At 34.3% G+C, this 12145-nt stretch overlaps 1 protein-coding gene across 3 annotated transcripts; it reads left to right on the forward strand.

Annotated features, from left to right (window-relative positions):
* The first annotated feature begins 4979 nt into the window (after positions 1–4979).
* LOC100800927 (U4/U6 small nuclear ribonucleoprotein PRP4-like protein) lies at positions 4980–9954 on the forward strand. 3 transcript variants are annotated; one of them, XM_006575204.4, is made up of 6 exons: positions 4980–5417; positions 6801–7741; positions 7840–8290; positions 8393–8590; positions 8670–8751; positions 9606–9954. In XM_006575204.4, the coding sequence occupies exons 2-6, from the start codon at positions 6852–6854 to the stop codon at positions 9695–9697; spliced, it is 1713 nt and encodes a 570-aa protein (XP_006575267.1). In that variant the 5' UTR covers positions 4980–5417; positions 6801–6851; the 3' UTR covers positions 9698–9954. The 3 variants fall into 3 exon arrangements, with proteins under 3 accessions (XP_006575267.1, XP_003519096.1, XP_006575268.1); XM_003519048.5 differs by having other exon boundaries at positions 6839–7741; XM_006575205.4 differs by having other exon boundaries at positions 4992–5306; positions 6839–7741.
* The last annotated feature ends 2191 nt before the right edge of the window (positions 9955–12145 follow it).

Here is a 12145-nt window from a genome sequence, read left to right on the forward strand (position 1 = left end):
TCGGAGATCATGTTTATATCCCACGAATGTCTATGTCGCCTACACAGTCACCATGGCCTTTTAAGCTATTGAGGAGACAATTTCCAATAATGCTTTCTTATGCAATGACGATTAACAAATCCCAAGGACAATCCCTATCTTCATTGGACTTTACTTGCCAAAACTAGTTTTTTCACATGACCAATTATATGTTGCATTATCAAGGGTCAAGTCAAAGAAAGGACTTCGAATTTGAATACATGATCAGAACAAAAAAAAAATGACTTCAACCACCAATGTGGTTTTCAAAGAGGTCTTTACAAATAATAAAAGGTAAATCCAATTTATTAACGATTCCAAATTTAATTATATGCACAATTGTATTTGCTTCTTACTCATATGATCTCTGATATACAATTAAAACATCATCAAATGAGCCAATCTATAATTCATGAACTTCAAATAACCACTCTTCCGTTATGAAGCACATTTTCTTATTTGTTGCATTTTAAATTTGCATCCCTTTTCATAAACTCCAAATTAACCATTTCTTTCATAAATTGCACAAAAAAAAACTAAAATACTTATCTCAATTTAAATACTACCATTTAGCAAATGAACTCTATATGTTATTGTGGCTCTATTCATGGATAATACACTTATTATTACTCTTTTAGTAGAACCATTTCTCTTTTGTTAGATGATCAATTACCCATACAAAATGTTATGTCTCCCAAATCATTACCCATTTCAGCATTAGACACGTCATTAATTTGATAATGGCAATTGTATTTAAAACAATAAAAAAATTGTGTCAAAATCTTTGTTATATTCAGCAATAAAAAAACCTCTTCACCTGCCTCCACCACCACGGACCTTCATACTCATTATTCTGCCCATTCACGTCCAATCTTTAGACGTAGCATTCAATGCTCCAAAGTTCCCAAACCACTTAACTTGTCGCTAGTTACAGCCTCTGAAAAGCAATGACCCTTCCATCACCCACTACCTCACACCATCAAACCACACTTCCTTTTTCTACCACCTCCACTTCAACTCTAAGGAAATCATTCTCTCAACGCGACTGCCACCATGAGTTCCGCTTCATCAACTGCCTCAAGCAAGGTAAGTCTAAACCGAATACCTCCCTAGATGTGTATTCATTTTGTGATTTTTTCCTTGCCTTTGCTTACATTTTTCATCGATATCCCGAACCAAAATTGAACATCTTGTCATCTGTATTTGTGACTTTTGCACTTGCAATTTAGGACAGACATATTCAACAATTCTAGCTTTGAATCCATGATTGTCTCACTCAACCTTCTTTCATGTGCCAAACCCCTAATCCATTTTTCTCGCCTTCTATTTCGTTTATTTCCACCCATTGTCTTAGGTTTCTTACATACTACGTTATCATCTACCTTACTATTTAGATATTAGCAATGTTTAAATCCATATTTTTTCCCTTCACACTTTTTGCATGCATGTTGTCTTTTTATGGCAATGCATGTTCTATTTTGACATTTTGTTGATACTAATTCAAAACCCTGTTCCAGTGGTTCTGATACTGTATTCTTAAATAGATAGTAAGAAATAAGCATTCTTTAACACCACCAACACTATTAAATTCTTTAAATAATAATTTAGTTTTGTTCATTGCTAACGAGTAGTGAAAATTATCCAATAATTTAAACTGATGCTACTATATTGCCACTGTCAATGAACCCTAGCTAGCATGTCGTCTACAATAACATTTCAAGTATGCATGTATGCAAAAACAGCCTATCAGTATCTTGTTCCATTATGTTGCAGCCTAAACAAAACAAAAAGAACATTAAGTTAAAACTTTTTGAGTGTCTATTGCATTTTGTTGGGTTCTATTACCATTATTTCCAAGTATTGTATTAAGTTTCTGAGTTGTTGGGTTATATAAATCCTCTGTTATGTTCTTTTCATAATGTTGATTCTGTCCTCTCAAACTTTCTTCCATTTAATCAATGCTTCAATCCATTGACCCATGGTTTGATCTTTTACTTCCGTTACTCTGCATGAATTACACATGTTCTGTATTGCTTATTTTCATGTATTGGATTCAACTTCTTAGGTGTTATATTATATGTATCTTCTCTTATGTTATTTTGATTATCCTAATTTAGAACTCTTAAATCCAATTACTACTACATTGCAACAACACCCCAATTTAGGGCTGCAGACATTAATTTTGTCACCTTGCTTCGTATTATGTTGTCCCAATCGAATTGGTCAATATACATGTTCTTTAAATGGTAACTCCTCTTTTTTTCATTGCACTGCAGTTGAGATTCCTTGCTATCAGACAACCATTAATATTGCAATTTAAAGCTGCGTTCCATTGTGACAAAGTAAAATCAAATGCCTCATTTCCATACTTTTGCCTTTCCTGCTTTTCATATTGTCTTTCCTTTTTAAAACAGTTTTTTTTCCTTGCAGGACGCCATAGAGATACCAGCTTTTTATCAACGACAATGGGAACCAAATTATCCAGAATTCATTGAGTTTAAATATGATGGGGCTAGCTATGAAATTCGAGTCAGGCAACACAAGGACAAACTTTTCTTTGTTGATGGCCTAACAACATTAAGGACAAAATTGCAGATTTATGAATCAATAATCATAAATTTCCTAGCCTGTGACCACTACTCAAAATTTGACCTCCACTTCACTCCACCATTACACCAGCAGACATGCAAAAGATGTCGAAACATATTTGGACCTATGAAATCACCCAATCAATGCTAGGGGCACCATATCCACTGGTAAAATATTCATATCCGTTTATATCTTCTATACAAATATTAATTTCAATGCCTAACTTTTTTCCCTATAGCAACTTCCACCCTCTGTCACATAATGTCTAATCCACTGTGGTGACTACATGACAATCCTCAGAAGATTCAAACCTCCACTACAATGGAATGTAATCATGCTTGACAAGGGGATTGGTGATAAGTATATCGTTCAGCCTTGGTATAAATTCCTTCAAGAAGGTGATTTTAGCCATGGAGACGAACTGTCATTCTACTATAGGCGTGACGAAAAAATATGGGAAGTTGTTATTAGACGCGCAATAGATTGGGACGACAACGACATGTAGAAGCAAGCTTCATGATGATGAATCAAGTTGATTCAAGATTATTTTGATGATAACAAAGATGATGACAAAAAGCCCAAGAGAATGATTTCAAGATTGAGTCAACAAGTTCAAGTTCAAGAATAATTTCAAGTTTCATGAGAAGAAATCAAGAAGATTCAAGAATCAAGAGAAGTTTGATTTCAAGATTCAAGAGAAGAAGAATTCAAGTTTCAAGAGAAGAAATCAAGAAGACTTCACAAGGGAAGTATTCAAAAGATTTTTCAAAAAACAAACATAGCACAATTTTGTTTTTCAAAAAGAGTTTTCTCAAAATTTTCTAAGTTACCAAAGTTTTTACTCTCTCGTAATCAATTACCAATTTCCTGTAATCGATTACCAGTGACAAAGTTTGATTTCAAAAGCTTTCAATTGAATTTGCAACATTCCAATTGATTTCAAAATGGTGTAATCGATTACAAGATATGTAATTCTTCCAAGTGTGAAGAGTTACATCCTTTCATAAAAGCTTTGTGTAATTGATTACAAGGATTTGGTAATCGGTTACCAGTGACAAGTTTTGAATAAAAATCAAAAGATGTAATTCTTCCAATGGTTTTCAGGTTTTTCTAAAGGTTATAACTCTTCTAATGATTTTCTTGACCAGACATGAAGAGTCTATAAAAGTAAGACCTTGACTTGCAAAAAGCTTTCTTAAGTTTTCTGGTTTTCCAAACCTTGAAAACAAAAGTGTGTTATTCATCTTTTTCTTTCTCTTCTCCATTTGCCAAAAAGAATTCGCCAAGGACTAACCGCCTGAATTCTTTTTGTGTCTCTCTTCTCCCTTTTCCAAGAGAACAAAAGACTAACCGCCTGAATTCTTTTGTGTCTCCCTTCTCCCTTGTCAAAGAATTCAAAATGACACAGTCTGAGAATTCTTTTGATTCTTTCCTTTCCCTTATACAAAAGATTTCAAAGGACTAATCGTCTGAGATATCTTTTGTATCCCCTTCACAAAGTTTCAAAGGACTAACCGCCTGAGAACTTTGTCTTAACACATTAGAGGGTACATCTTTTGTGGTACAAGTAGAGGGTACATCTACTTGGGTTGTTCTAACTAAGAACAAGAGATGGTACATCTCTTGTGGATCAGTTCAAGTGGAGGGTACATTCACTTGGTTGTTACAAAGAGAACAAGGGAGGGTACATCCCTTGTGGATCTTTGCTTGTAAAGGATTTTACAAGGTTGAAAAGAAATCTCAAGGACTGCAGGTCGCCTAAGGACTGGATGTAGGCACGTGTTGTTGCCAAACCAGTACAAAACTCTTGTGTTTGTCTTCTTCTTCCCTACACTCTTTAATTTTCGCTGTGCACTTTAATTATCGCTTTTACTTTTGATTAAGTTTCTATTCCTGTTCTTTACTTTCTTAACATTATAGTAAAAGTCTAAGAAGGGTAGATTTTTAATTAGTAAGGGTCCAATAATAATTAATTCAATCCGCCCTTCTTAATTATTCTGAGGCCACTCGATCCAACACGACATAGATTAGGTTTTACAGTTGTTATTCAATCTATTTTGTTATTTTGGAAAACAATGTTAGTTATCTTTGTTTGCAACATCTTTATGCTTATGTTCTATCAATTTGCCAATCAATCTACTCTACTATATAGAACTCTTTAATATGAATGTTAGTCTTTTTATCTTTTTAAAATATCTTTTTTTTTTATTCTTTCATCGAAAATCATTTAGCGAAAGACCTGTGTGTATGCACGGGTTACCGACTAATTTAAAAATAAAGAATTAGATTAGAAAAAAAAATTTGACGGGTAGATTAGAAAGATTTAGATGTATCATATATATATATAAGAATATCAAATATCCCAACAAGACACATTCTTCTTCTTTTTGCATTTTCTTGTTACGTTTTTCTTTTTTAAAATTTAATTTTATCGATTCGTGTTGGTGTGCATGGTGTGTTGGTGTGCGTGGTGCCGTAGTGGGTGGGGCGCGGTGGTAGTTGGAGGTTTGACGACTAGGGTTGTGCAGTGAGGGAAGGGGCCAAGGGGTGCTGACCATTAAAGAAAGAAAGGTAGTTTTGTCCTTTAGGTATTTTTGTGGAAGTGCAGGATGCAATATAGCGGGTGCAGGAAGTAATTCCCCAAGTTTCGAATTCAAAGTGTTGTTTCACTCCATCTTTTGCGAGCAGTAGCATCGAAGGTACTCTCTAGTCTCCTTCATCTTCCTCCGCCTTAGTTACAAGCACAAACAAATAGCTCCTTCCAACTTTTCTTCTTTCTCTTCAATAGTTCACAACAGACTAAGTTGCAGGTACATTTCTATCCTCTCTCAGTTCCAATCTTTATTTTATTTTTTTCTTTTCTTTTTCTTTTTTCTTTTTATTTGGTCCAGCCTCGTGGTCTAACTAACTATGCTACCTATGCTTATGTTCGTGCTTTGATATATAAGATCCTCCTCAATGAGAGAGCGATATACTAATAATTGTCGTTCCGCGCGGTGTATTATTAATTTCAGTGAAATCTCTAACTGCACACTATTTGTCTGATGGAAAGCTTGAATGGATATTTGTATTAGACTGGGTCTCGTAGCATGTAATTTTGATTGTTTAAGATTGTTTAATATAGCGAATCAATTTTCTTTCTAGATTTCTGCATATAGATGTCTTGTATAAAACTCTTTTAATCTATTAAAAAGGTTTCATTCTCTTTATGCTCATGGTTCTCGTACTCAGTATATATAAGATTTGGTGAATGCAATTAAAAAAGTTTCATTCTCTTTATGTTTTATGGCTCAATTTAACAGGTTTCAACTTAATGCAATTAGGTCCCTCACTGCCATTAATCCATTTGGCATAGTGAATGGTTCTCATCAATCCATCTTCATATAATAGTGGTTTGGCCCATGGGCTGGCCCTAATCCATTTGGCCTAAGCCCTATGGGCCATTTATATATGTGGGCCATTTTGGCCCTAGCCCACATGGGTTAGGGCCAAATGGGTTAGCCCACCAGTCGTTGTCAAATAAACCTCTATTTCGATGCATTACCACTGATACGGTGAATAAAATTCTTTTTGATTGGGGTCTCAGACAGAGAATTGACCATTTGTACTGAAGGAAAGTCAAAGATTGAGTAACATGTCTGAAATATGAAAAATCACTAGTTAGTCAATTTTTATGCATTTTTCTGCGTTGTTTCTTGAATTATCCTAAATGTGATCAATAGGTAAATTGTGCTCTGTTCTCTGGCCTAGTTTAGTTTTGGGATACAACACAGTAATTAACAATACCTTTGTGGTTGTCTTATTGTTTTACACAATGATCAAAACTGGTTCTACAATTGGATTTTTTTATTTATTAAAAACTGGTTTAAGTTTTTTATTTTAACCAAACCAGTTTTGAAATGAAAATGGGTTGGTTGTAAAATTCAATACTTATAATTGGTTTATAAATGGATTTGGTTTGGTATTGTGCCAATTGCCAATCCTATCCATATGCATCCCTAACTATAGATTCTATGATATTTGGAACTTTTTATTCTTAGATGCTTTTTTTTTTGTGGTTGTATTATATACCCTCATCACTTTTGTGCTTGTGTTTCTTTTAAGACATGACAATTTGACAATGTAATTTAATTTTTCTGTGTAGCTATTTTGTTTTTGTTTGTAATGATGACTATTTGAATTTCATTTTGCAGTGTAAAATTTTCAAGTATTGTTTTTTTATCCTTTTCAGCTGGGTAAGAATCATGGAAGTAGAGAAGGAAAATACCACATCTACTATTACTGCAGAACCCTCAGTATCTGCCTCTGATGGTCAAGATCCTGTTTCTTCTGTTAATGCATCTCTACCCGATCCTATGCAACCTGTTATTCCACAGGTTATTGCACCTTTTGTTGTACCTTCTTTAGCTCCAATTCCTGCAATTCCTCCGCCTCGCCCACTGGCACCGCTTCCAGTTCGGTCACCTGTCATTAGGCCACCTGTGCCACAAAATGGCGAGGTTGGATCAAGTGACTCTGATTCAGACAATGATGATTCAAATGCAAGAATTAACCAAGGGGGTGGGGAGTATGAGATATCGGAAGAGAGTAGACTGGTGAGAGAGCGGCAGGAAAAGGCAATGCAGGAGCTCATGATGAAGAGGCGTGCTGCTGCTCTTGCTGTTCCTACGAATGATATGGCCGTGCGAGCTCGCCTTCGACATCTTGGTGAAGCTATAACTCTGTTTGGTGAGAGGGAGATGGAGAGACGGGACAGATTGCGGATGATTATGGCGAAGCTGGATGCAGAAGGTCAGCTGGAGAAGCTGATGAAAGCTCATGAGGAAGAAGAGGCTGTGGCTTCTGCTTCGAAAGATGAGGCTGAGGAAGAACTGCAGTATCCTTTTTACACTGAAGGGTCAAAGGCTCTCCTGGATTCCAGAATTTATATTGCTAAATATTCTTTGGCAAGGGCAGCATTACGGATTCAACGTGCACAGAGGAGAAGGGATGATCCAGATGAAGATATGGATGCAGAGATGGATTGGGCATTGAAGCAGGCTGGGAATTTGAGTCTTGAATTCAGTGAAATTGGAGATGATCGACCACTTTCTGGTTGCTCCTTCTCAAGGGATGGAAAATGGCTTGCTACCTGGTATGTTGTTGCAAGTTGCGCATCTTAAGCCTTACTTTTAATTCTTCCTTTCCTTGTGAAACCATTCTAATCTACTACTGATTGTTTGCAATTTGTAGTTCTCTGACAGGAGCTTCCAAGTTGTGGAGCATGCCCAAAATAAAAAAGCATTCCATCTTCAAGGGTCACACAGAGCGTGCTACTGATGTTGCTTATTCTCCTGTTCATGATCATTTAGCAACTGCCTCTGCTGATCGAACAGCAAAGTATTGGAATCAAGGATCTCTACTGAAGACATTTGAGGGTCATCTAGACCGTCTTGCCCGCATTGCCTTCCATCCATCAGGGAAGTACCTGGGTACTGCTAGCTTTGACAAGACATGGAGATTATGGGACATAGAAACAGGAGACGAGTTGCTTCTTCAAGAAGGCCATAGTAGAAGTGTATATGGTCTGGCTTTCCACAATGATGGATCATTAGCTGCATCTTGTGGACTAGACTCTCTGGCTCGTGTTTGGGACCTCCGAACTGGAAGAAGTATTCTTGCACTGGAAGGTCATGTCAAACCGGTAAGACATTAAAGATCAACCCTGCCCTCTCATTCAAAATCAAGATCATGATTTTACACTTGACATTTTGTAAGGCTAACTATAACTGTAATTCATTTTAAGGTTCTCAGCATCAGTTTTTCACCCAATGGATATCATCTAGCCACGGGTGGTGAAGACAACACTTGTCGGATTTGGGATTTGAGGAAGAAGAAATCCTTTTATACTATTCCTGCCCACTCTAATTTAATATCACAAGTTAAATTTGAGCCACACGAAGGTTACTTTTTGGTAACTGCCTCATATGACATGACTGCTAAGGTATACATTCTATTTCTACCTAAAGCAACATTTTGTTCAAGAGAAAGTATACTTATTTATATTTCTGTTTTAACTGCAGGTTTGGTCAGGCCGTGACTTTAAGCCTGTGAAGACACTATCTGGGCATGAAGCTAAAGTTACTTCTGTGGATGTTCTTGGTGGTAGGATTTCGATCTTAGAAAGGAATTACACATACATGGCTCTGATTCAAAATATCATTTTTATCCTTGTGTGCTATTTCATTATGTGATTGATGTGTCTGTTTCACTGCACCAGTGTCCTTTCCACAAATCACAAATGAATTAAATAGTAACTAATGGGTGTTTTGAAAGGCTAATGATATATCTGGATAATTTGTTGTAGTGAATTGATAAAAACAAATTATGTGTGGCATTGAGTTTTATGGGTACACCCGATGAGCAATTGTGAATTATCAGTGTAAACCAACTTAGTTGATTGGAGTAGTCCTGAATTTCATGGAAAATTCAATGAAACTCAAAAAGTGTAAACCTAGTTTAAGCTTTGCTGATGTACTCCAGCAGGGGACATTTTTGTGTGTTTAATAGGTTTTTCCTCTGCATTCATTTCCTTCCTACATGCCATGGACTAAGATGTGTCGACAAGTTTAAAGGAAATGAAAGGAGAGGGAAGGTTTTTTTATTTTATATTCTTTGCTTTCTATATCTTGTCAAAATGTTGAAAGCCCAGGACTTGATCAATTTTAATGTTTGCATATATTAGCCTTTTCATATGGCATATAAGTTTGGAAACTTAAGGTGCAAGTCTTGAGAATAAGAGTTCTTTGAAATAGAGTATGTGCTGTGCACGCTGCAGTAGCACTGTTTGCAGGCTTTTTATTAAATAACAGTTTCCTGTAACACAGTATAAAAACATAAAACTACAGTCCAGTAACCTGTGCACTGCCTAGCAATTTGCATTGTTGGTTATGACAATTTTAGTTTTTTGTCTACTAAATCAGACTTCTGATTTTAGCTTGTGTGGTTATTGGTTGCAGATGGCGGGTCTATTGTTACTGTCTCACATGATCGCACCATAAAGCTGTGGTCCAGCAATCCGACTGATGAACAAGCTATGGATGTTGACTAAGCTATTTTTGAGGGGATGCAATTTATGAAAGGACTTTAGTGGTGCAAACTAGATAAATCATTTATGTTGCAAACAACAGCGTAGCATGACTGCTTGGATTTTTAGTAATTATACATTACATTGAAAACATGTTATTTGCCGCCTGATGTATCACTTATCTAGTCGCCCAACTAATTACACAATTGAGGAACTGAGTATTGCTAGTATGTTTCTCGCTTGATGTAGCATGAGTAAAAATATATCGTAATTTTTATGTAGCTCTTGCCTTGCTGCTGCTTCGTTATTTGTATTTTCTTTTTTTTTTTTAGTTTTTTATTTACGAGAGTTAAGATTGGATTTTGGTGAAATGCTCGAGTATAGAAGCATTCGGCAAATTAGAATTTATAATCATTTCTGAATGAATTATATTTAAGAGGAATGAAAATATAAATGTGATTTCCTAGGAAAATAATAAGTTGCCATGCATGAATCTGTCTATTCAGCTATCTATACATTAATTCCTTAGAAATAGATTCCTAGACTCAGATTGGAGCATATAGGTTGAATGTACTAAGCTTGGAATAAATAGATTGAATTTGTGGTCCTCTTAAAAGGTTTTGCCAAGATTTTTGTAAGTTGATCATTTGAGTTTCAGTAATGTCCAAGTATAGAATAGGTTCATGTTCAATTTGGATGTAAAAAGAACGTCATTTAATTAATATAAGTTATACTCATAATTTGATTTTTTAACAACTAAGAATATCAACAATAACTCTTATATAGGATGTCAATAACCCTTGTCAAATTGGATACCTCAGGCTCATACAATGGCAAAACATCCCAAATCTTCGCAACCTAAACATAAATTGAGTTCTTCTTAACTACATTTTTTATCCACAAAAGATAAAAACAACTCATTAACCTTATATAACTCAAACTATTGGGAACAAGTATAATCAATAACTCCAATATTTATCTCCTGATGAGTGGCGTTCAATAAAGAATAATATAAGCTAAGATACATTTTTTTTAGAAAAATAAACTAGGCTATTTAAAAAGTCTTTTGAATTTAACATATAAATATATTTAAATAAATATAAATAATAGTTTTATATCAAAAGAAGATATAATATAAATAATTTATTTTGTTTTTTTGCAACAGATAAAATTTCAAAAAAATTGGATGTACAAAATATATTACACGTTTGGTTTGAGTAATAATCAGAAAATTTTGGATAATTTCATTTACATAGTTTTTATAGCATAATCTACATCTACTGCGCGCACACAAATAAATCTATAGAATAAGGTTTTACTTTATAAGGTGACATTACCTGATATCCTATGTTGGTTTCCTCCAAATAATTCAATTAATATAAATCTAATATATATTGAGAGGGAAAAAGGAAAGACGGATTAAATTATGGCAGTATAATTTTGACAAATATTACATTATTTTATAACTTTCAATTGACTAATAAATTGAATGTTCTTTTCACATAAATTACATTTGTAAAATTTCATATTAATCCAAACTCACTTATTACTTTATTCATATAGATTAAAATTGACCTAATATAAACATTTCAGAATATAATAAAATATGAATCATTTGATTATTTTCTGGTTGTTGTTATTCAATTTTGATAAAATTTGACACAAACACAATCTTCATAATATGTCGATATAATTCAACGATTGAATCAATAAAAATCAAATTTTATATAGTTATAAAAAAGATGTAATAATTATTAAAGTTACACCGATGTAATTTGATTCCTTCTCATATAAGAGGAAAATATCTTACATGATAGTGAAATGATTAAATTTAGCCCCTATAATCCAACATGAACGGAAAATATTTAATACTTAAAAAATTATGACTTTTTAAGTATTCATATAATATTAAATCTTAATTCTCCATTTCACTATTTTATATCATAAAATAAACCTTCTATATATATAATCTAAATCTTCCAATCTTCTTTTGTTTATTTCTAATCTAATCTCTATCTTATATACAAACAAGGCTCTCACTGCCTGTTGTATCTCATGCTGACACCTGTCCAATAAAAAAATAATAAACCCTCCAAACCTTCTTTTCCCACTTCAATTGTCCTGCCCGGAAACAAAAATATGTTTGTTCCTTTCCTGAAATAATTAATTAATATTTTTTTTATCTTTTCTCTTCTCTTCTCTTTCTCTCTCTCATGAAATTACTTTTCCAAGAAAAGCAAATATGTTCTCCCTTCTCTATGTTTTTTTTCATTTGTGCACTAATCCCTTTCTCTCACTCCTCATGTCTTCTTCTTCCTCTGTTCTTCTCTTACTCTCTGTTGAACTACAATGGTAGAAGACGTGTGTTTCCTCTACAAGGTACTTCCTTCCTACTTCCTTATTGCTCCTTTTTACTGTCAAACCCGTATGATTTTTTTTTTCATTTGTGCGCTGATCCCTTTCTCTCACTTC

The sequence above is a fragment of the Glycine max genome, chromosome 2 (genome assembly GCF_000004515.6).
Source record: "Glycine max cultivar Williams 82 chromosome 2, Glycine_max_v4.0, whole genome shotgun sequence".
In the NCBI taxonomy this organism is placed as follows: domain Eukaryota; kingdom Viridiplantae; phylum Streptophyta; class Magnoliopsida; order Fabales; family Fabaceae; genus Glycine; species Glycine max.